Source organism: Pteropus medius, unplaced genomic scaffold (genome assembly GCF_902729225.1).
Source record: "Pteropus medius unplaced genomic scaffold, Ma_sr-lr_union100, whole genome shotgun sequence".
NCBI classification, from domain to species: Eukaryota; Metazoa; Chordata; class Mammalia; order Chiroptera; family Pteropodidae; genus Pteropus; species Pteropus medius.
The window spans coordinates 2,668,153-2,693,024 of NW_024355008.1; the positions used below are offsets into that span (position 1 = coordinate 2,668,153).

Genomic DNA, 24,872 nt, shown 5'->3' on the forward strand with positions numbered 1-24,872 from the left:
ACTACAGTTGTTACACGTAATTGCCCATGGAATCTCCTTTTTTCCAAGTAGGCTCACTAATGTACTGTGACAGTAAAAAATTAAAATTTGTAATCAGAATTTTGTAACCAGATCCTGGCTCTTCTTATTTGCTATTGCTAACAGCTGCTTACCCTCCCTAAATCCCAGTTTCCTCATCTGTAAATCAGAAACAACTACCTCAAAAGGCTTTTGAAAGCATTAAAGTTTGTAAAATTCTTAGCACACTGCTTAGTACCTAAGTACTCAGAAAATATATATGTACATTTAACTCAAACGAGAGTGAACACAGATCTTGAAGAATGTTGCCAGAAGCAACCAGTTGAAACCTGAAATTTACTTGAACGTTCCTGTTTTAATTCAAAAACTCATTTGAAAATTGTGATCTATGACTCCAAATACGTTATACTTTTGTTGCTGTTAAATTTTTCTAATGGTTATTCTCCCTTGAATGACCCATGCAATCAATTATTTCATTCGACTCTTAGTGGATCTGTCTCTGGTACCAATAATTTTTTTATGTGTCTCCATCTAATTTACTGCTTTTGATATGCTATGAACTAGGAAAAAAGATAATCATGCTTATAAATAATTTTAAAATAGTCGATATACTCTGAAAAAGGGCTTGAGAAACTTCTTGTAAGTGAATTTTAGAATATAGACTTTGTGACTTCTCTCATTGCTTAGAAATGTTCTGTGCTAAATTCCTGATTCATGGCCCCATTCCAGAAAAGCAGGGTAATCAGAGGTTTTCTGGTTCTACTTAAGGAATTTTTTATTTTAACACAGTAATTGATTTAAGCCAATAAATTTTCAAAAAAAAAAATTTGAGAAAAATGGCATTGTTACATATTTTCAAATTGTTTTAATGTCTGGCTTAATAAGACAGTTGACTTCCCCTATCAGCTTTTGCATTCAATTTGTTGTGATACATGTCATATAGCCCCTGAAAAACTCTATTGCACATATGTAGGCTAATAAGAGGGAAAAGCAAACAATGTCTTAAAACATTATGAAAATAGTTCTGACCTCACAGATCCAAAAGGGTCTTAGGGAATCCAGAGGTCCCCAGAACACCTTAAGAACCAGTGCTCAAAGCAGATACAGCCATGCTGGAAGCCATCCCACTTGCAGTTATCAGTTATGTGAAACCATAAATACTTAGTGTTTAGCTTAAACCAGCTGGAACTGGGTTTCTGCTACTTGCAACTAAATGAGTTCTGAGCAAAACACCCAGTGTAACCCTTCAGAGTTCTTCCTTGTTTAAGAGAAAGTTTAGGGAAACCTTGTGCATAAAGGAAACTTTGAAACTTGTCTCTTTTTTCCTACTGCTATCCTTTCTTCTACCTCTAACATAGAATTATTCGTGTTTTATTAATCAAATTCCTTTCTTTGGGTACTTATGAAATTCTGATGACCATAAATGTCACTTCCAGACATATGAGTTCCAGTTAGCAACTACTAATAAAATGGCAACTGCAAGCGTATAACTGGCATACAGAATCCAGAATTCCTTGAAATGTGAATAATCCTTTGTTTTATTTCCAGGAATTGATGTGGAAAAAAATTAAATATACACTATTAAGAAAAGAATCATTCTTAAAAATTAATGTTCCATCTCTTAAAACCAGATGAATACTGGAGAATAGCTATGTAATATTAGATTTGAGAATGGTTTTTAATTATATGTTAACAATTACCTTTCAGAAAGAACAGCTCCAAAAATATAAGTCATCAGAAAAAAAAATTCCTCTCCAGAGGAGTAACTAACACAAATATCAGTGTCTTTTAAGAATTAACAAGAAAAACTTGCTGACTGAGAGGAGCGCTACCTCATATTCTACAACTTCACTTTGGTGTCTCCCAGATGTATTACCCAAGACTAAAGATAGTCATTTAAAGCGCAAAGCAATCTCAAAAACAAAAACATGTTGAGGGGAAAAAAAATATGCTGAGAATAAAAACACAATGAAGGAACGGCTTTAAATCCTTTGTTCGACTTTTTAATCCCTTTTCGAAGGAGGAGGAGGAGGCTGGGAAGGAAAAGGTTATTAAGCGGGCCAGTTCAGAAGGAGACGTGTTGCAGCATTTATCCGACGAATGAAGTGTCAATTAGCGAGACCTGACTTTCCATCTTTGCAGCCGCTCTACCTGCCGGGGGGGTAGGGGGGAGGGTAGTAAATAAGAGGCGAAGTCGACACTAAAGAAATAGAGAAAGTGGGATCAGCAGCTGAGAAGCTGGAAAAGAAACTGGAACATTGGCGAAATTACGAGGAAGGCGTGGCAGGAGAGCCGCAAGCCAAGCGGTTAAGATCCGTGGGCCGATAAAACTCTGCAGGGTGTTCGCAGGAAGAGAAAAAAATGAGATGTTGGGGTGAAGAGCTGCCAAGGCTTCGGTGACAGCTCGGACTGGGTGTTCGATTCGCAGAGGCGGGGGTGACAGGGGAGTCTTCTATTGTGCGCGCCCCTCGGTTCCCTCCCCTCCCCGCCTCCGCTTGAGCCCCAGCCCGAGCTCGAGCCCGAACCCGAGCCCGAGCTCGAGCCCTCGCCGTTCGGGGCCGCAGCACCCGCCGCTGCCTGTGCCTCCCACTTGCCCAAGGTGGGAGACACTTATGCTCAACCTTCCTCCGACCCTTTCTCACCGGATGAAGATCGGCGTCGCCCGGCCTTCCCCCTGTCCATCTTCTCCTCCTCCTCCTGCTGGAGTCACAGTTGCAGTCGCTGTCACCTCAAGACCCCTCGGCCTGGGGGAGGGAGGGGGAGGGGAGAGAGGGGTAAAAAAAAAAGCCAGAAAAGTGTGAACTGCGCTTGCGCAAGAGCCGTCGTCGGCCCTCAGACCGGAAATCAGTCGCCCCTCCCACCTCCACCGGAAATTACTTTCTGGGACCTGTTTTTTTCTGCGGGTTGCCACATGAAGTCCTTTTTTTTAAGGGTGGGGTTTTTTTCCATTGTCTCTGCGCCTATGACAAAGTGAAGCTGGGTGCAAAGTTTTAGCCCGAGGTCTGCAACGGGTTTGCTAACTTGGAAGACTAAATTGCCTAAAAATTAAACAGGAAACTTTAGGAATTCCACCAGTGCACGGAATCTTGCGAGGTGGCCCCAGAAGTATGAGAATTAAACGTTACTCTTTTTGTAGTCTTAATTTCCTTACGGTCCCTCCAATTATTTTCCATCAATGCGCTTCCTCGACTCAGAAACAAGTGTTTTAAGACGGCAAAATCACTTAATAGCCTGGCGATTAGTTTAGCAGTTGGAGTGGAAATAAATTAGATCAGCTGAGGAAATAAAAAATCAAGATCTCTTTAAAATTCAAGCTCGTTTTTTAAAGACCCGGAAAAAAAGATGAGCTAGACGTCAGTTTTTAAAAACAAACTGCTGAGATGAGATGTCAATAAAAAGCAGGTGGTTGTAAATTGGAATTCGTTCAACTTTTATTTACAGTACTGAAGGGCATAGCCCTGTCCTCAATGAACTCAACTTTTAGACTATTTTTTAGTCCTTTCAAAGGGCCCATAAGTTTAGAAAATTGCCCTATTTTGTTAGCCATAATGGATATATGGGAATATTTATTTAACTATGTAAGCTTTAATCACAATAGCCTAACAAAATTCAAAAGAGCGCTCTAGTCAACGGCAAAATTATATTGTAAATAATGTTCCGAGCTAGAAAGAACCCTGGAGATACTTGAGTTTAGCATCAGCTACTCTCTCCCCATTTTACCAAGGTCAGCAAAGGACCCTGCTCAACTCTCCACTAGAGAGCAGTCTCCTACTTCTGGAGTTTTGTATCTTAATGACTGCGTGGTCTGCGCTGAGGCAGAGGTAAGCCTCCAGGTGTTTAGCCTATTGGGCTGGGGGAGTGTCTAAAAGGCCGGAGTAGCTGAAAAGTAGAAATACTTCAGGGGTTGCTGAGAATGAAATTCACTACAAGAATTTCATTTACAGGCTCTAGTTTATTTCTGTTTAACAAATAAAAACATTGCTTACTGAAAAATGTATGAATTTTAAGTTTAATCATAAATCAGCCTTTTTTATTCAGTAATTTAGTGCAAGAATCAAACCGGCTTAATTTATAAGCCAATTTTATAGGACAAATTAACTGCAAAAGATGGAAATAGAGCTGAGAGATGGAAACATGAAAAAGGAAAGTGTAAGTAGGCCTAATTCATTTCCATCAAAACTAGCAGCTTCCATAAAAGTGGTTTTAAAATTTAGAGGTAAAAAGGGAACTTATGCGAAATGAAATTATAAGAAGTTAAATTATTCAGCATGCAAATATATCATTTAAATTTGTTACTGAACCAAATATAGCATTTTTGCTAATAGTGAGCCAGGTTGTTTCTTTGAATTGGAGCTTGTTTTGAATAACACATTTGAAGATAAATGACCTTTAAACTCAAGAATTTAAAATTTACAGTCTACGGCCGTGCCACCCTGAGCAAGCCCAATCCTGTCTGATCTTGGAAGCTAAGCAGGGTCTGGCCTGCTTGGATAGGAGACCACCTAGGAAGACCAGGTGCTGTAGGCATAAAAAATTTTTTTAAAATAAAGGATTGTAAGCTGACAAGGTCCTTGCAATCTGTGAGGTCAACCAAGGGTTGCCTCACCCAAAAAAGAAAAAAAAAAGAATTTCAAATTTGCTTTTTAACCAGCATTTTTATTGTTTTAGCTTTCACAATCTACTGCATAGTTGACTGTATTGCAACCAACTAAAAGACTAAAAAGTTCAATTTCTAATCTTGAGGGAGTCATTTAACAACCTAATTTTGCCTTTTATGATAGACTAAGTGATCTTTTACAGTGCTTTACTTTGTTCAGCTGAAAGTTTCCTTATATGAAAGTCCTTATATGAAAGTCAAAAAATAGTGAATGATTTTCTTGGTATGTTTGGGGATAATGTTATTTTTTTTTTCATTTTATGTATGTTTAGCTCACACTATATAGAGCCTTTTAAATTAAAATCATTTGAGATTAGAAATTCATCAACCCAGCATTTTATAAGATGGTGGGCTGGTTTGATCTTAATGGATATGGTTCTTTATTGAGTGTTCAAAGTATGTATTAAGTATTTAAATTACGTATTCATTATATTTTTGTCTTAATGGTGAGTATGGTTTTAATAGTGGCAGTGTGAAATTGGTCAACCCTTTATTTTACCCCTTGATTAACAATTTCTTTGAAGAGAGATTAATGAAATCTACAAAAGGCCCTTTCTCATCACAAGTGAATTAACTAAAAGTACAATATGAATATAAATAGATTTGGAAGAGCACTGGGGACATCTTGACTTCCTAAACTTTTTAGAAATTTAAATGAACAAAAATAAACAATCTAAAATTCCTTACCATGGGCTCCAGGAAAGCCTAGATTTCGCAGATATTTGGAGTCCTGTGTCATTTGGTATTCACCTCATTTTCGTTAGTAGTCGATTCTTATCCTTAAAATATTGAGAATTTTTACGTGAAGGAAGTTTTTCTTCCACAGATAAATGAAGTAACATGATTAATTAAAAGATGTGGACAGGCTGTTTGGTTTCAATATCTTCCTTTGTAAAGCAATCAGTAATTATAACTACCCTGAAATGGAATAACCTGTTTCTAGAAGTTATGAAAACCTGCAGTAACTCAGGGTATTTGAGAAACAGATAGGTATTCTTATGTCCTGGAAGCTGTAGAAGGAATCTATGCACAAACCTTTAACCTAAGATCCCTAAACTGTCATTTGGCCCTGGGACGGAGCCAAATGAAAGATGTATGTACAAGATATCCTGTACATACATCACTAATTTCTTTGAAGTGTTCTATCTTAAAATGTTGTGCTTATTTAGCATTCTACACCTTAATATATTTGGTTGATTTTAATTAAAAATTTTTACTTCATGTTATAATTTAATAAAATTGAGGCTTTAGGTAGTCTCATCTTCTTTATCCTATAATATTTGGTACCCACTTACCTCTGAATTTGCACTCCAAATCAAGGAGCATAGGATCTAGGACTGGACAAAATGTATAAATCTAAAATGTAGCTGTCAGAATTATTTGGGAAAACCATTTTTAAATTACCTGTTTCCAAGTCCCTCCTCAGACCTTTTGAATCAGAATTTCCTAGAAGTGGAGCCTATTAATCTATATGTTTAAAAAGGTTCCCAGGAAGACATACCAGTTTTTAAAAAAAAAAAACAGAAAAAGTATAAAACTAAACTGCTAAACTATAGGTCCTAGGGCTGCACACTCAGAAAGTAAAAACCATTAAGAAATATAAAGCAGTGGTTACTTGTAGAGGGAGGGATACGGCAGTTAATGAAAGGCATGTTAGGAATGACTGGCAAGGCCAGCCTAGGGTGGTTACAAGGGTGTTTCACTGAACTATTAATTTTAAAAACTCTCCTAGGAAATTCTGTGGCATACTCAAATTTGAGAATGTGGTGACCAAGATGTGGTGACATCTGACTTTCTTTCTGTCCCTAATATCCTATTTTCTATAAATCTTTGCCTCAGGTGGATTAAATTCAGCTTTAGTCTTTCCCGGAGAGAGGTAGGCAGGGGGAAAGGATACTATTTCGTTTACTCTTTTTTGAAACTTCTACATATATAATTTAATAAGCTCTATCATTTTCTATTTTCTACAATTTACTAAATGGAATTACTGTATGCAATTATAATTTTTTCTTAAAAAAACTCCTAGTTGCATTCTGTGCTGGGAAAATTAGTACTGCTCTTGTACTAAAACAATAATGGTTTTCTTAAAATATGTTTTACAGTGGTTTTTTTCTGTTTTTTCAATTAATTAAAACAAGCTTATTTTTTTATTTAGATATTTTTAAATATTCTGAGCAAAGCATCCTTCAGTCTGCTTCTTAATGGCATAGGATATACAAAAGGACCTCTTTCTTAAATATACCAACAGATGGTAATTACTGTAATAGGGTATTACTGTGTAACCAGGAGCAAAAGGGAAATAAATAAGGAGTTATTACTAATGGGTACAAAGTTACAGTTTTGCAAGATGAAAAATGTTCTGTGGATAGGTGGCAGTAATGGTTGCACAATAATGTGAATGTACTTAATGTTACTAAACTGCATACCTAACAGTGGTTAAAATGGTAAATTTTAGTATATTTTACCAGTTTTTAAATAAATAAAAATAATAACCACACGTAGAGCAAGTCATAATAGCTGTGCCACCTAAACCAGATTACTTTTTAAAAAGACCTAATTTGAAATTATTATTAATATATATTCTTTTTTTATATCAGTCAACATAAAATGACTAGACTGCTTGATATTTGTCTAACAAATGTTCTCACTAAATTTTGGTAAATGAATGAAATACACAGTCAAATACTATGTTTTCTTTTTTTTTTTTTTTGGTGACATTGTTTAACAAAATCATTGGGTGTACAATTTAACAGTAAGGCACATATATATTGCATTGTGTGTTCCCCTTCCATAGTTAGATTTCTTTCTGTCACCACATATTTGATCCCTTTTATCCTATTTACCTCCTCCCTCGTCTCCCCACCTCCCACCCTCTGGTAACCACTAGTCTATTGTCCATGTCCATGAGTCTCTGTCCAGTTCATTTATGGCTTTTAGGTTTATATCCCACATATAAGTGATATAGTGGTTTTCAACTTTGTCTTATTTTGCTTAGCATGATTATCTCGAGGTCCATCTATGTCACAAATGGCAGTTTTTCAACTCTTCTTATGGCTGAGTAATATTCCATTGGAATGCTATGCATTTTTAATATCACTGGTAAAAATTAACCTTATCTCAGGCTTCTAGAGCTGCCTGAGTTACTTTGAGTATGTCATTTTACCTTTGAAAGCCTCACTTCTCTATAAAAATAAATATATTAGCTAAGAATATCGGGAACAATATTATTCTGGTAGCAAATCTGCCTTATTCCAACCTATTCTTTAGAAAACTAGGCATATAAAACAGTTTTTTTCTCTCCTTTATTTAAATGGACTGCCTCGATTTGCAAAAGAGAAAACATATACATAGATGCATAGGATATTCTCAAAATAATTCATAATTCTACATTTATTAACTTTAGAATTATAGAAAAAGTTTCTGTAGTTTTTCAAAGCTTTGTGTGCATCTTCTCCTATATGTATCGCTAGAGGGCTTTTGTTCTTTACTTCCTTATGCCCTTAGCAAAAATCATAAAAATATTTAAGTGCCTACTATTCACCAGGCACTATCCCAAGAACTAGAGATACAGTAATAAACAAAATGAAGTCCTTGTCCCTGCTCTCTTAGAACTTACACTCTAATGGGGAGAAGTAGACAATAAACAAGTATATTTCACAGCTGATAAGAAAATAAATGAAAGGATGAAAGTGGGGACATGGGCCCTCTTTCTTTGCTTTCTTCTCCCAGGCAGACTTGTGTGCCTGGGCTCAGGCAAGACAGAGCCGACTTCCACAGGCAGGCAAACTGAGCCAGGCCAGGCAAGCTGAAAGGCTTCCCACCCTTTCCTACCTCCTCCCTCACCATGCTTTTCCTTCTACCTCTGCACACTAACATTGAACCGAGCAGTTTCCAGGCGGAAAAGCAGAGCATGAGACAGACAGGCAGACAGACTGGACAGATAGGCAGTGAGACGACAGACTGGGCAGAGCCATGGAGACTACTACTTTCTCACCACCTACTTCTACCCAGCACCATGCTCTGCCTGCACTTTCTTCAAACGGGCAGGACAGGAACACTGGAAGGCTGAACTGGGCTGTGACCCAGACAGACGGGCAGCAGCAGGCCTCCCACCTCCCACCACCTGCTACCTACTACCACAAAACCTGCCTCCCGCCTCTCCTCCGCGCACTTCTCACTACTGGCACTTCCACCCTATCTTCCTTCACCTGGACGGGCAGGTAGGCCACGAGGGAAGCGGGCAGGGCTTGGGAGGCTGAATGAGATAGGAAGGAAGGAAGGAAGGAAGGAAGGAAGGAAAAGAGAAAAAAAGCATCAGACAAAGAGCTCAGAGAAAGTTTCTCTGGTCAGTTTACAAGTAAGAAGAAACTTTAGGGAAATTAAGCCCTGTAGATGTCTAGGGAAAGATTGTCCAAGCTCTGTAGGCATAGCAAGGGAGAGTGCCTTTAAACAGGAGCTTGCTTCACAAATTGGAGACAAAGAGGCCAGCTGTTGCTAGAGTGAAGTAAGCAAGAGAACAGTGGGAAATGATACCTGAGCAAGAGCTAAGAGCCAGATCATGTAGCTAGATGAGTAAGCTAGTGAGAGAATGGAAGGAAATGCCACTGGAGAGCTAAGGGCCATGTGGGACCTTGGAGGTCATGGTAAGAACTTAAGCTTTTATTCTGAGAGGGGAGATCTTTAAGGATTTTAAAAAGGGGTGTGATACAATTTAGATGTTTTGAAAAGGTTATTCTAGCTGCTATGTGGAAAACAGACTGCAGGGAGATGAGAGCTTATTCAAAGAGGTTGGATAGAAGGCTTATTGAAGAAGGTGACTTGGATTAGGGTAGTAGAGATGGAGGTGGGATATGTGATTAGATTACAGATATATTTGAAATAAGGAAGACTACAGATTTGCTGATTGTTTGGATGTGGAGTGTGAAAGAGAAGGGAAGTTTGCAGCATGAGCAATTGAAAGAATGGAGTTGCCATTTACAAAAATAGAGACTAAAGGAGAGTAGATTGAAGAGAGATATTTGAGACATGTAAATTTGAAATAGCTATTTGACATCCAAATAAATATATCAAGTAGACCATTGGATATCAATTAGGGAGAAAGTGACAGGTTGGAGTATATTAGCCAAGCAAAATATGCTACAATAAATTCTGAAGAGTTGTCTACCTTTTCACTCGACAAGATGCTCTCCATCTTGCACTTGTTCACCTCACCTCAACGTGACCTTTATATATATCTGTGAGCCATTTTGGTTTTCCACTTTGCAAACTCCCATTCTTTCCCCTGAGAAGTGCCTCTCAAACAACTAGGTATACAAACACTTAACAAAAGTGTATACTGTGTACTATTAAAAAATACCAATTTTGTTTATATTACTGTCTGAAGGAAAAGTTAAATAGCAACAAGGTTCTTTATTTAGTTCATTGAGTTTTAAATATTCTGTACCTTTCTCTATTTTTAATCAGAAAAGGGAAGTTTTCAGCACAACATCTGAATGAACAATTTATTTTTTAGATCTGAGAGATTACTGCTTTTCTGTAAAAAAAACCTCCTCATCCATACCAAATTATAAAATAGATCTTCCTTTTTGGAGAGCCATTTGGCAATATCTGGTAAAATGGAAGATGTTGATATGACCTAGAAATTCCACTTCTAGGAATATTACCTAGGAAAACTCTTGAAAAGTGTACAAAAAAATAGCTATAAGAATGTTGCAGCTTTGTTTGTAATAATGGAAAATTGCAGCAACCTATTCTTCAACAGAAAAATTGTTAAACTATGGCGTATTCAAGCAATAAAACACTATAAACAGTTCAAAATAAATAACCTAGAACTATATTTATTATTGTGGATAAAAATCACAATGTTGAGTGAATAAGGAAGGCTGGACAAAAAATCTATATGGTTTTTATTTTACATATCTCAAAAAGGAAGATCCTATCTAAATCATAGAAAATTCCATGTGCGAAACACTATGAGATGGTTTTTACCTGTATTAATTTAATTCTAACAACCTTGTGAAATAAATGATGTTATTACTGTTTTGCAATATGTGCCAGACACTATTCTAAGTTCTGAAGTAACAGCAGTTAACTAAAAGACATAATAAAAAATTTGTAAACTATTATGTCAGGTAGTAACGTAGGCTACGAAGAAAAAGCAGAGTAGCAGGATAGAGTAATAAGGATTGAAAACTGAAACTCCTAGAGAGTAAGAAACCTAATGAAAGTCATTCAACTTAGAAATTTATAGTTAGATTTAAACCTAAATCAAATTCAAGATGCTTCTCCTTTCAAAAGATTGTTAAGTCAGTCATTTATGCGTTGGAAAAATACACTAATTCATAGCACCTGAAATCAGCAACACTAGAAGAAAAAGTTTAATAGAACAGGAAGGAATAGAGAACAAGGTAGATAGTGGGTGCTTTGATTCCCACTGGCTGTGGGAATTAAAAAATAAGATTTGAAAGTGAGAAGAGTCAAGAAAGCAAATTAAGCACCATCTTAATTTTGCCTTAAGCCTTGAAAGCAGCTTGAGTGATACTGAAAGTCATTTTTGAGTGCTACTTATTGGAAGTAGGTTGCGGATTGCCAGTGTCAGTGTTAGGAAATTTAAGGAGAGAGTGCATTAATGTATTTGTTAAGAACATGAATTTGAGAGTCAGACAACCTCAATACCCGATCATTTATTTAATAGTTGTTTGGCTTTAGGGCAAGCCAGTTAACCTTTTAAAGCCTTTTCTTTTCCCAGTAGGCTCTGTCCACAATACTCTAAATTAATTTCTCAGCTGCTTTTTTTCTTCTCAGACATCAGAATAACCATATCTTCTATTATTAGATAAATTGATCATAACCTACACTACCTGGTTCACATTTCACCCTCACTGCCATCCCCTATAAAATTCATTAAATGCTTACTGTGGAAATAAACAGAGACCAACCAAATGAGAAAAGCAAAACCTATTTTTTCTGAGCTCTCCATACTAAGGGAGTCAGCCACCATCACTTGCATTTTGGCAGAGACTCAAAGGCAGGCAGAAGAGTGGGAGAACTTTATAGTGGAAAAAGGTGAAGGCTGCTGGCATGGAGAGATTGTAGGCATTGGTTAGAGGCTTTCTCTCCTAGGTCCTAAGTTGGAAGCGGAGATAAAAAATAGGGAAGCTGTCAGTTTTTAATAAATTCCTTGTCATATTGGGCTGATTGTAATAGAAGTACTGTTTATCTTTCTGGTCTCAAAAGGTAGCAGTCTGACTTCCTACAGGTCTGACTTATATAGCAGGCTAGCTTTTGGGGTTATTAATTATAGATAAGGGGTTGGCTTTCTGGGCAAGTTGCTGCAGATTGTGGGTCAAAGTTCTATTTTTATCTGTGGTCTGGCCATTGTTCATTAGTATACTTGGTCTCTCACTATTTTGCATCATTTACAATTATTTTGAGTTAAAGTATTTACCATAGGCTAGAAGGTTAATGTCTTCATGAGGTATTTAATTTAGCATGATTCCCCACAAGAATTTAGCAAGCTGAAATTTTTTTTTCCCAGCACTGACATATTATTGCTTTTTCACTTTCAGTGGTTACAAATGACACGGGAACTGAGCTTCCAAAAATTTATTGAACAATCAGACTTACTAGAAGAACTTAAATATGACTTCAATGAAAAAGCTGAATTGAGACACATTGAGACACAAAGGCCTTTTGTATTTAACTATTATAAAAATGTCCCTGAGAGAAATAGCAAGCGCTACCAGGCCCTTGGCCATTTGCTTGAACAATACATTTATGAGCTTTTGGAGAAAGTGTGCAAATTACAAAAAGTATACATCCCACCAGAGGCTGATAAGGAACCAAGAAGCTTTTTTTTTATGAGTGAGAGAGCATTAACAAATCATCATTCTGCTCTTCTTGTCCTTCTTCAAGACCATGGGGTCTTTAGAGCTGGTCAGTGGAGTCAGCAGTCCATAATACATCATGGTCTACAACATGGAAGTCAGATACCATGTATTCAAATGGCACTGCAGGCACATTATGATGTAATTGTGCTGAACCCCAATGACAATTTTGTGGACCTCAAGATGGAAAAAGAGTGGAAAGGCCTTTTAACACAAAATATTGAGTCTTCTTCCCTAAAAGTGGTTCAGACTGAGAGTTTTTTATCTCTCCAGCAGCCTCTCCGAAGTATTCCAAAAAGATGTAGCAACACCCCTGAAGAACACGTGGCTTACACTTGGGATTACTTCATTTCAAAGGCTGAAGGCAAGGATGTTGCCTTCATTGTACATGGTTATGGAGGCTTGGTTTTTATGGACTTGCTTGTTCGTAGGAAGAGGGAAGTGATGAGCAAAGTATATGCTGTTGCACTTATTGACTCTCAACATCATGTAAGACACCAGCTGGGAAGTGATGTACAGTTATTAGCATGGATAAAGCACCACTGCCGTGAATGGGTGACAAGTCCTAGAGCTTTGGATAAACCTGCAGATACTGTTTTGAAAAAAGAATTCCCAATGGTTTCTGCTGGTACAGAAAAACACGACTTAGCCCCTTCCTCTAGCCTTCAGTCAATTTTTAAATACTTTAAAAAAGCTCTGAAAGCCAAAACAACTATTAATTCCTCGCACATACCAATAGTAACTAGAAGCTCCACAAAAATAAAGGAAAGTGCTTAAATTACTTTTTGTCACCTAAGTTTTGTCTCACTGAAACTCGTTTAATGTAGATGCTAGAAAAAAAAGAACACTTCCAGCTCACACACAGCATTATGTTCTGGATTAAGGTCTGATTTGTTACTTTTTTTAAAGAGAATATGTTCTCTTTCGTAGCCTATTGATGAACAGAAAGTCAGTTTATATTATCATTAATATTTTACGGTATTAATCAAGTTAGATCTTTCTTTTGAAAAGCGACTTTCTAATGGTTTAATAGAATGGCACCAAAACTGTAGTCAATAGAAATTAAATAGTAAATCAATCTTTGATTCTTATGTTATTAATGTCATGTTAAAATTACAAGTGAACATAAAAATTAAATATCATAAGCAAACTCAATTCTTTGTTCATGTTCTTTTAAATTTTTTTGGTCATGCATGTGTGTTTTCTCATACATAAGCTAATATTTGAGTGTCTACTATGTGCCAGTCAATACTAGGTATTGAGGACACTGGCAAAGAAGGCCAACATTGCCTTCATCCTTATGGAATTCACAGTGAACAACAAATAGCATGTGTGAAGTGTTAAGAAATAAAGAGTGCCATGGAACATCTAGCATAATAGCTAAAAAGCCTTGGAGTTCAGGGACTACTTCCCGGAGAAAACGGTGCTTAGTTTGAAGAACAGTAGTAGTTAGCTGGGGAAACAGTCACTGGCAAAAGAATAGCACGTACAAAGGTTCTGAGGCAGGAGAGAGAAGTCCAGTTTAGCTAGAGCTAAAAAAATTATGAGAGAGTAGTGTTAAAGAAAACATTATTCACTGACATTTGTTAAAGACAATAAGGAAGATTTTATTCAAGAAAGATTACTGCAATGGGGCAGTAGGAAATAGAGATCAGGATCAACCCCTAATACAAGGACAGTGGAGGGGATTTATAGTCAAGGAGCAGGAAAAGGATCAGTGAACGGAAAATTACTAAGTAGTAATATCAGGGGGTAAGGGAGATTCTTGCTGAAAGAAAGCCAAGGTGATGTGATACTGAAAGTGGAGGATGAGGTATTTTATCAAATATAGATGATGGCACATACCAAAGCTGGGAGATTTTCACCAAACTGGCTCTGCAGAATTGATAAAATTGGACTAAAGAGACTAAAAACAGAGCCCAACTTTGGAGCCTAATTGAGAGGAGGGCACAGAGGAGCCAGACTCAGATTTGGTTAAAGAGAGAGTTTTTATCAGTAGCTGGAAAGTTGTTAGAAAAATAGGCAAAGGCAGCTTACACAAGGCTGCATTGTCCATCACTAAGATTTTTTACTTTATTCTAATGACAAGTCATTGGATGGTTTTAGAAGAATATTATTAGATTTACAGTTTATAAAGTATATCATTCCTGCAGTTTGGAGAATAGATTAGAATGATGAGGACAAGCTTGGAAGCAGGGAGACCAAATTAACTTTGGCAGTAGTCTGAAAAATACTTAATACTCTTAATGAACAACATTATGTGATTGATTGGAGGTCAGAAATGAGAAGAAGAAAATGACAAGAATTACTCCCAGCTTTCTGGCTTGAGCAATTAGGTGTTTTGAAATACTATTTGCTGAGTAAGGAACTAACTACTGGTGAAAAAATGTATTTTCGCTGTTTCGGAAAGTTTTTTAAAAAGTAATAGTTTACAAATAATTTTTTTAGCTCTGCCCATAGATGAGTAAAAAAGGAACCCATACTAGACACTACATTTGAAAAACTGACTTTTGGCCATATCTATAGATCTACAGATTTCTCTATACATAGCTATATCTAGTATCTATTTTTTTAACCTAGCATATAATATATGCTACTATCGAATGTTTTTACGCCCCCAAAATTCATATGTTGAGGTCTTAATCTCTAATGCGATAGTATTAGAATGGCGGAAGGGGCATGTTTTCGGGGTGATTAGATCATAAGGGTGGAGCCCTCATGAATCGGATTAGTGCTGTTATGAAAGAGACCCCAGAGAACTCCCTTCCACCATGTGAGGACACAGCAAGAAGATGGCCATCTATGAACCAGGAAGAGGCCTTTATCAGACACTGAATCTGCTGGTGCCTTGATCCTGGACTTTCCACCTTCTAGAAATAAATGTTGTTTAGGCCTCTCAGTCTATGATACCCAAACAAAGACAATTCCTTATCAGCAAAGACGTAAGATTTCAAGTTTCTCATTTTTTCTGCATCATGCACCATAATGAAAAAAAAAAAAGGCACTGAATTGTATGTAAATCAGGATATGTAAATTTTAAATGAATCTTAGCCTTCGATAAACTGTTAATCTCACCCAGCCTTCATTTCCCATTTTGTAAATGAGGTGAGCTCTGAAATCCCTTCCAACACAAATAGTCAAAATAGAATGTATTTAATGCACCTAATGTGAAAAGCACAAAAAAAATTAAAGCATCACCATATCTTGCATTTATTTAACTGAAATTTGATATTTCTCATATCCCCCAATTTATTTAATCTGATAGTCAGATGTATTATCTATTACTGCATAATAGATTACCCCCAAAACTTGGTAGCTTAAAAGAACAAACATTATATCCCAGTTTCTGTTCATCAGGAACTCAGGAGCAGCTTAGTTGGGTGATTCTGGCTCAGATTTCTCAGGAGAGAATACAGTCAAGATTGTCTGGATCTGCAATGATCTAATGCTTGACTAGCTGTTGGCAAGAGGCCTTAGTTCCTCACCATATGGACCTCTTACCTAGGCTGCTTCTGTTAAAGAAAAAATTATTCTGACACTTGTTAAAATGGTCAGAAAGACTTTACTAAGGGATATTGCAGTAAGGAAGAGAGATCAGGCTCAAGTCTGAATACAGCAAAGACAGCTGGGAATTTACCAAGGAGCATAGTGAGGGGATCAGTGGATGGAAAATTACTGAGAGACATCAAGGAGAAGGAATTCTTGCTAAAGGAAGGCCAAAGGCTTAGACATCAAGGGTGGGAGACGTTAATCAGATAACAAGAGTGGGAAGATGATTTAGCAGGACTCATATTAAGACTGAGCTATGTAAGAAGAAAAAAAAGAAAAAGAAAAAGACTGAGCTTTGTAGGTCCCACAAGGGTAAGATGATTCATGAAGGGCCTAGGTTGAGGACTAGTCCAGAGGAGGGTTCTGAAGAACCTAACAAAAGTTTGGTCTAGGAGAGTCTTTGTCACTTGAGTGTCCTTTGGACATGGCCAGTAACTTGTTTGAGGTCACAGTGGGTAGTCATGCATGCCTCAGGCCCACAACTTCCCTGATAAAAATTTATCTGCCATAATCAAGCTCTGCACATTGTTTTTGTGCATCTAGGTTAACAAACCTTTGAAATACCTCTTTTTTAGGCTTCTGAGAAACAACCACTTTCATAAAAACACATAATCTTGTCAACTATCCTATAATCCAATCATAGATATTTCCTTGCCTTGCTTTCTTCCATATTCATGTAATCTTCCTTACCTTCCTTCCTCAATTCCAAATATATAAAAGAAACTGCAAAATTGTCATTCTCCAGAGCATTTGAGATTTTGCTTCCCAGCACATCTGCAGTTTAACTCAAATAAAAACACTTTTAAAATTTCTCTACAGGTTTACCTTTTTTTACGTGGACAATCCAAATGAATAAGCAAGCAGGAAACTGCACTGCCTTTTATGACCTGCTCTCTGAAGTTGCATACTAGTCTATTAGTTTCCTATTAGGAGTCACTAAGTCCAAAGGAAGGAGAATTAGGCTCCACCTGTTGAAAAGAATGTCAAAGAACCTGGGGACACATCTTAAACCACCACATCAGAAATTATGCCAACTGAAACTAATGGTAAAGCACTTCGACTCATTTAGTTATAAGATTATCTTTGCTCTGGAAGCGTATTTTAATTTTTTTTGTTGTTGTTTTGATAAACAACTCATGTGTTTAGAAACTGGTTTTCTCTTTCTCTGCGAAAACATCAGTATTCTTGCCACAGACAAATGCTTGTGTTGAAATCAAAGCTTATTTTAAGCTTTCTCTCCCAGGGGCCACCTTACTCTATTTCTGTACTCTGACTTTTAATGTAGATCTATTGTTGCAAGTTGTTTAAAAAAAAGAAAGAAAGAAAGAAAGAAAAGAAAAAGAAAAGAAAAAGGAACATCTCCAGTTTTTTGGCTATAAGCTGAAGCCCAGAGATGTGTCCTGGTAGAGAAAAGATAGATATGGGAGGGCTTCAGGAAAATCCTAAGACCTTCTGACATCATCATATGACAATTCAATTTTTTTTCCTTTCTAGTGGAAAGTAGTTAGAATTAATAGACTGTGATCATTGTTTGAAAGCAAAGTACACCAAGATTTGTGTGCCATTTCCCAATACTAGACAAAACATATTTCAAAAAAAAGAACACATTGTTAGTAAATTCGTTAATGGAAAGTCTCTCTTTAACTGGAAATTCCCAAGTGATGCTGATGCGGCTTGTCTGGAGATCACATTTTGTAAAGCACTGTTAGAAAGGCCAGGTTGGTAATAAAGTTAAATATACCTCACGTGAGGTGAAAATTATGATAGATTATCATCTGGCCAACAGTTCCTCTCCTAAGGAAAGCAACAAGCGGAGTTTGTTGACTGAGCCCATGTTTTTTGACCCCAAAGATCTCTTCTCCCAAAGAAAAGGTGTCCTGGCCCAAAATAATGCTTTCTTTTCATTTGCTTAATAGTTCACTTGCCCCATCCTGTTTCCTATAAAAACTTTCCTGATAAGAGTCCCTGCCTTCCCCTAAGGGAAAGCAACCTTGCCTGAAATAATTCACTCATTCCCACCCTCTTTCTGCCTATAATTTGTACAACTCCCCAGAGCACCCTTCCCGTTGCTTGATGGGATGCTGCCTGATTCATAAATCTCTTCGTTAAAGCCAATTAGATCTTGAGATTTATTAGAGAATTTTGTTTTTTTTAACAGTACATACCACTTTTTGTTGACCCATTAATCTATTGATGGATGTTTCCATTGCTTCCACCTTTTGGCTATAGTCAATAATGCTAAAATGAACATTGGATTATAAGTATCTATTTTTGTCTCTGCTTTTAATTCATTTGAGTATATACCTAGGAGTAGAATTGCTGCATCATAAGGTAATTCTATCTTTAGTTTTTTGAGAACTCACTAAACTGTTTTCAATAGCAGTTGCACCATTTTACATTCCCACGAGCAGTGCACAAGAGTTCCAATTTCTCCACATCTTCATAACCGCAGACAATATTTATTATTCTTTATAATAGTGTTGACATAAGAACACCCGAACATATAGAAAAATGCTATGAGTTTATTAGCATCTATTTGAACCAAACAGGATATGCTTGGAAACAAGAGCTTAACAGACTAAGAAAAATGCTTCCTAGAATTATTACCGAACTCAAGGGATTCGTTTTATTGGCACGTGCCAAAGTCAAAGGAGACACGGACAGGAGTTTGCAGCAAAGAAAGCAAAGGTTCATTTATGGAAAAGGTGCCAAACTTGGAGACACAGGTGAGCTAATGCTCTAAGACCTGGCTCCCCATGGCCTCTAGGGGATAGGTTATACAGAGGAAAACTCATTCATCGGGGTAGCTATTGGAGTTTGGGTTGTGGGCTCTACTGATTGGTTGTGGCTAAGCAGCTGATCATTGTATTAGGTCCTGATGTCAGTCATAGTGTCATTCTGTTTGGTGTCAAGGGGATGCCTGTAGGGTCATTCCGCTTTCATGGGTGTGAAGCTCCAAGATGTTATCTTTAGTTTGACCGGAAACTGTTTCTGTGGTCAACAGACCTGAAGATTTGTACCTAAAACAGATGCTGACCTTAGAGCTTAATGATTAGGGAGTGGTTGTGCAGTATGCAGAAGGATAAGGAAAGAAAAGAAGCAAGTGAGCACAAAGCCCTTTTCAATCAAGGAGAAAGAGAAAAATCATTTTGAAAAAGTAAAGAATGACAATTTGCAGGTTTTTTTATGCATTTGGAATTAAGGAGGGAATATAAGAAAGATTAAATGAAGGTGGAAGAAGACAAGGTGGGGATTGGATTGCAGAACAGTTAACAAGATTATGCGCTCCCTTGAGGGTGGTTATGATTCTGAGGGGTCTGAAAAAGAGGATTATTCTGGCATCTCAAAGATGTGTTACTCTAGATGCACAAGAATTGACAGGGCTTGCTTAAGGCAAAGATAAAAAATCTTTTACTAAAAAAGTTGCAGGTCTGGGGTGTGACTACCCACCATGACCTGCCCAGATAGGAATTTATGATCAGATCACACTATGAGGTTACTTTCTGTCACTGCACTTGTTAGTTTTATTACAGAATCCCTTTTTCATCCATAGTAGCCATCAATGAGTATAAGGGGGTATCTCATTTTAGTTTTGATTTCCGTATCTCTCAGGATTAGTGATGTTGACCATCTTTTCATGTGCTTATTGGCCATTCGAATGTGTATTTTGGAAAAAAGTCTGTCCAAGTTCTTTGCCCATTTTTTAAATTGGGTTGTTTGATTTTTTTGTTGTTGTTGAGTTATAGTAATTCTTTATATATTCTGGATATTAATCCCTTATCAGATGTGATTTGTAGTTGCCTTTTTACTCTGTTGATAGTGTCCTTTGATGTACACAAAGTTTTAATTTTGGTGAAGTCCAAAATGTCTATTTTCTCTTTTCTTGCCTGTGCTTTTGGGGACATAGCCAAGAAATCATTGCCAAATCCAATTCCATGACATTTCCCCCATGTTTTCTTCTAAAAGTTTTATAGTTTTCATATACTTTGAAGACTTTGATACATTTTGAGTTAATTTTCGAATATGGTTTTAGTTTAAGGGTCTAACTTGTTCAGCACTATTCCTTGAAAACACTGTCTTTTCCCCCAGTGAATAATGTGCCTTATGTTTTAAGAATGACAACTAAATCAAAAGACTTTCAAATATTGTGCTGGCTAAATAAAACACCTGCAGACTGGATTTTGGCCCAAACGCCACAAATTTGCAGTATGTGCCTTAATTTCATTTTCGAATTAAATTTTCCATATGAGCTAATAGGAGCAAGAGATATTTAGTGTTCTCTATCAGGTTCCAGGCATTGTACCAGGTACTAGCAACAACTTGATCAAAAAGGTTAATAAGTTACAGTACTAGCATCAATGAGTTTAAAGCTGAGTGAACTTGTGAAAACATTTTTAATACTATGTGAGTAAAGGCTTATAAATAAAGGGACCCAGTCGAGAGTAGATTAAGAGGATTACAGAGTTTTAAATAACGGGAAAACACACAAACAAAAAAGCAGCTACATAGCCCACCTCGGTTATGAGAATTGCCTCAAGCCGCCCAGGGGCGGGTATCCAGCCTTCTCTCGGATAGCGCTGCTTAACAAGCGCAGCCTTCCAGGACGGAAGTCTTTCCCTTGTGGCATGACGTCATATGACAGCGCCGGGAAGAGAGGGCGGGATTTCCGGCTGCTGGCCACGGGTCAATGATGATTTCCTGTGTTCACTGATAGGCCTGTTGCGGGTCAGGTGTGGCGCCGTCTTTGGGCTGCACTTCACAGCAGAGTCTTGTGGCCTCTCGGGGTCCCTGCGCTTTGCACCGGCGGGAGCAACTGTCTCTGCACTTCTGGTATGGGCAGTTCTTGTAATCTCCCAGTGTGTGTTGAGGTGGGAGGAGGCAGGAGACGTTCTAAGATAGACTTAGTGGAGCATGTGCGCTAAGAAAGTCCACAGATTATTGGAAGCCAGTGATTTAAGAAACTATAGATAATACAATACCTAAAAAAAAAAAGCAGTTTGCCAAAATTATATCCTTGTTCGCTTTTTACATTGTGCGTTTTCATTTCTATATCCTAAAAATCTTTACCAGTTACAGAGACAAAACTAAAAAATCTTTTGTTCTGAAATCAGCGTTTCTTACACTGGGGCTGAGGGCTCCTGGTTAAATATTCCGGAGAGTCTAAAGTAATTTTTTTTTTCTTTAAAAGATGTCTGAACATATTTTAAATGTGAGAAGTATTGAACCAGGGTATTTATTCGAATAATACTTGAGTAATTACTGAGAGACATGTATGGCCAAGCATTGGGTAGTGTTAATATAAATACAGTCCTTGCCCTGATAGAGTTTACCACCTTGTGGGGCAAATAAGTAACCAGGCAATTACTATACAGTGTTACAAAGTACTATGATAGAGAGGTACAGGGTGCTATAAGAATAGAAAGAATATATGGTCTAAAGTTTCAGGTTAAGAATAGAGAGGTGTCGTTGAGGTGAGCAACAGGTTATTTCGTGAAAACGTTATAAACTCTTTATAAGTTTGGACTTTAACCTAGCAGCAATGGGCTAGAAATATATATTGGGGGAAATATGAGTGCATTGATCAGATTTGCACTACTTCCAAATGGCTTAGAGATGAGAGCGAGCAAATCTTGAAGCTAGGAGAAAGCGGGGTTGAGAGAAGTGAATGGATTCAAGGAATATTTAGAAAATAAAGTGAATGTAATTCAAATGGATTAGGTATGGTGCATGTGAGAGAGGACAATAATTGACTTCAGCAAATGGAAGGATAGCAGTCTTCCTCCCTGAAACAATACAGAAGCAGATTGGGAAAGGAAGGGAGAGAAATTATTTCAGTTTGTTGCATCTGACATGTCTTCTAATTTATGGTGATTGAAGCCACTGAGGTAAATCCGACCTCATAGGGAAAATGTTTAGGTTGAAAAAAGGGCTAAGGACAGAACTCAGAGGTACATCTACCTTTAAAGAGGGTAGGGACAAATGTGAGCATTAGTGCTCAGGTCAGAGAGGCAGGAGACTCAGGAGCATGCAGTCATTAAAAGAAGCCAAGAGAAGAAGGAATTTTTCTATTCAAGTTGCATTTTGTAAAAAACTGAATTGCATTTTTTGATTCACAACCAGCACTACTTTGACATCTTTAACCAACTTCAGTACTCTGTGGACATCTGGACCTTTAGGATAAAATTATAGAGTGTGTATATTTTCAACATTTTGTTTGGCAGTGGAGAAGGGAGGTTTATTTTGTTTTGTTTTAAAATCAGTAGAACTCTGTATTTCTGTTTTGAAAACATATGAGGGCATTGGTACAGCAGCTCCTAAGTACTTTTTACTAGTTGCCATATACTGTAAGTTTTCAGCCCTTTGTCTTCATGTGTTGCTTATGTTAAGGATCTTATGTTTGGGTATGTGTCTAGGTTAGTATAGAATGGAGAAGAACACAGCATCATGATCTTAGTCATATCAGTGGTATATAACTTTGTTATCTAGTACCATTGATTTCTGGGCCCCTAGATTCAGATCTAAAAAGTATCTTCAGGGTATCCTTTTGTCTAAAGCAATAGTGAAATTCATTATTAAAATAAGAACCCAAAAACATTTTAAACTTTTTGCGCAGTGAGTGATCATAGGCTCTAGGTCATAGGAGTCTAGGAAAAAATAATAGTGTGGCAAATAAAGTTGTACTAAGAGTCCACTTTAGTGTTTCAGAAATCGATTGCATTTTGACATCTCCAGTTTGTACTTGCACAGTTGAGAGGTTTTAAAAAATCTTTAACTTTTTGTTACATTTTTCTTTTATAGGGGTTTTCTTACATGCCTGTTTTTCTCAAAATGAGTGTCAGTATCACCTTCGTAAGACCTTTTGCCAGAGTTTTAGTGCCATTTACCCTTCATAGGAAGAGAAGGGTTTTATATTCAACAATTCTGCAGAGATTCATGTCTTCCAAAATACCAGCTGTGTCTTATCCTAGTAAAGCGAGTACATCACCTCCTGAACAGCTGGAATTGGATGGGTGGAAAATTACAATGAAATCTAGTGTCCAAGAAAGTGTTCCAACAGCCTCTAGTACCAAGGATGAAGATCCTGTAGCTGCCACAAGGGAGTTAATTGAGATGTGGAGGTTGCTTGGCAGAGAAGTACCAGAATATATCAGCGAAGAAGAACTCAAAACTATTATGGAATGTGCTTCTAAGTCATCGAAAAAAAAATATTTAAAATATTTATATGTTAAGGAAAAAATGAAAAAAGCTAAGCAAATAAAAAAGGAAATGAAAGCAGCAGCAAAGGAAAAAGCAAAAGAAGATCAGCTGCTAGAAACCACTAAGGAAAATAAACAGCAAAACTTTCTATTTCTACGACTTTGGGATAGGAACATAGACACAGCAATGGGCTGGAAGGGTGCCCAGGCCATGCAGTATGGACAACCTTTGGTTTTTGACATGGCTTATGATAATTATATGGAACCAAAAGAACTGCAGAATACTGTTTCCCAACTTTTAGAAAGTGAAGGATGGAACAGAAGAAATGTTGATCCTTTCCATATTTATTTCTGCAATCTTAAAATAGATGGCCCTTTTTATAGAGAGTTAATTAAACGTTATGGAGAAAAATGGAACAAATTGCTTTTAACAACAACAGAAAAGTCTTATGTAGATTTATTTCCAAAGGACAGTATTGTATATTTAACTGCAGATTCTCCCAATGTTATGACTGCTTTCAAGCATGACAAAATTTATATAGTGGGATCTTTTGTTGATAAGAAAATGCAGCCAGGCACATCCCTGGCCAAGGCAAAACAGCTGAATCTGAAAACCGAATGCCTTCCATTAGATAAATATTTACAATGGGACACTGGTACAAAAAATCTCACCTTAGATCAAATGATGCGTATTTTGTTATGTCTGAAAAACACAGGTAATTGGGAAGAGGCTCTGAAGTTTGTACCTAAGAGAAAACATACTGGTTATCTAGAGATTTCTCAGCATTCTAAGGGGTTTGTCAATAGACTGAAGAAGTCAAAAACTTTCAATTCATTTCCAAAAGGTTCTCTAAATATATGCACACAGAAAAAGTGACTTGAACATTTGATAGCTTAAAAAGTAAATAGGTTAGAAATACAGTACTATTAGTCTTTTTTTTCCTGAATGTAATTCACTTGCTCTTTTAAAGGTTGTCTTTCCAAACTAACTGAAGTATTGTATCTTTCTCTGATTAAATATCTGCAAAACTTTGGAAATACATTTTGTTTGCTATAAAAAGAAAATCTTAGAAATAAAAGAGTTGTCCAAGTTTGTTGAGTCCAGTAAAACAGTTGTACCATCATTGTGGCTTTTTTATGAATACTTTGAGTCTCAGACTCTATTTTCCTTCTTAAATTGTTCTTTTAGCCCTGTCAACAACTACCCATTCATCAAAAATGGATATAGAAAAGATTTCTAAACTTCAGGTAGTAGTTCACGTATTAAAGTAACATTTGGTACAGTGCTGGGCATGTCATAGGCACCAAGGTATATTGTTTAACTGATCTTTTAAAGATTAAAATATCCCTTGGCATGTCATAGGATTTGGCTATATAATGAAAATGAGGCCTGGGAGATGAAACTCATTTCTTGTCCTCTTAGGAAAAAAAGATTTGATGAGTGTTACATGCAGCACTTCCCTATTATAGTATAGATAGCTTTCCATTCCTAGGAAATGGTTCCTTTTCTACAGTCATGATTTGAATGGAAGCTGCCATGTTTTTACAGACCTTGCTCCCCTGGTC

The 24,872-nt window shown here is 37.1% G+C and overlaps 3 protein-coding genes across 11 annotated transcripts in view; 2 read left to right on the forward strand and 1 right to left on the reverse strand.

Moving 5' to 3' along the window:
- Window positions 1–20,756, reverse strand: part of SENP7 (SUMO specific peptidase 7) — a 134,258-nt gene extending 113,502 nt beyond the window's left edge. For 8 of the 9 annotated variants that reach the window (XR_005651501.1, XR_005651500.1, XM_039856855.1 and 5 more), the window contains exons 1-2: window positions 20,625–20,756; window positions 2,661–2,762 (exon numbers count right to left, since the gene is read on the reverse strand). Coding sequence is in view for 7 of the 9 variants with exons in the window: in XM_039856855.1 (XP_039712789.1) it covers window positions 2,661–2,700 (40 nt within the window). In the remaining 2 variants the exon portion in view is untranslated. The remainder of the gene's footprint in view (window positions 1–2,660; window positions 2,763–20,624) is intronic. The other variant, XM_039856856.1, reaches the window with a different exon arrangement.
- On the forward strand, window positions 8,991–13,590 carry LOC120598098 (putative protein FAM172B). Its single transcript, XM_039856858.1, is given in 3 exon segments — window positions 8,991–9,318; window positions 12,244–12,524; window positions 12,527–13,590. Coding segments are annotated over 2 exon segments (948 nt in total). The 5' UTR covers window positions 8,991–9,318; window positions 12,244–12,388; the 3' UTR covers window positions 13,339–13,590.
- Window positions 20,757–20,788: 32 nt separating the features above from the next.
- TRMT10C (tRNA methyltransferase 10C, mitochondrial RNase P subunit) lies at window positions 20,789–24,430 on the forward strand. The gene is made up of 2 exons (XM_039856857.1): window positions 20,789–20,940; window positions 22,909–24,430. The coding sequence occupies exon 2, from the start codon at window positions 22,921–22,923 to the stop codon at window positions 24,181–24,183; it is 1,263 nt and encodes a 420-aa protein (XP_039712791.1). The 5' UTR covers window positions 20,789–20,940; window positions 22,909–22,920; the 3' UTR covers window positions 24,184–24,430.
- The last annotated feature ends 442 nt before the right edge of the window (window positions 24,431–24,872 follow it).

Excerpts from the sequence above, each read along its gene's own strand:
- TRMT10C (XM_039856857.1), top strand. The coding sequence starts at position 22,921 with ATGCCTGTTTTTCTCAAAATGAGTGTCAGTATCACCTTCGTAAGACCT.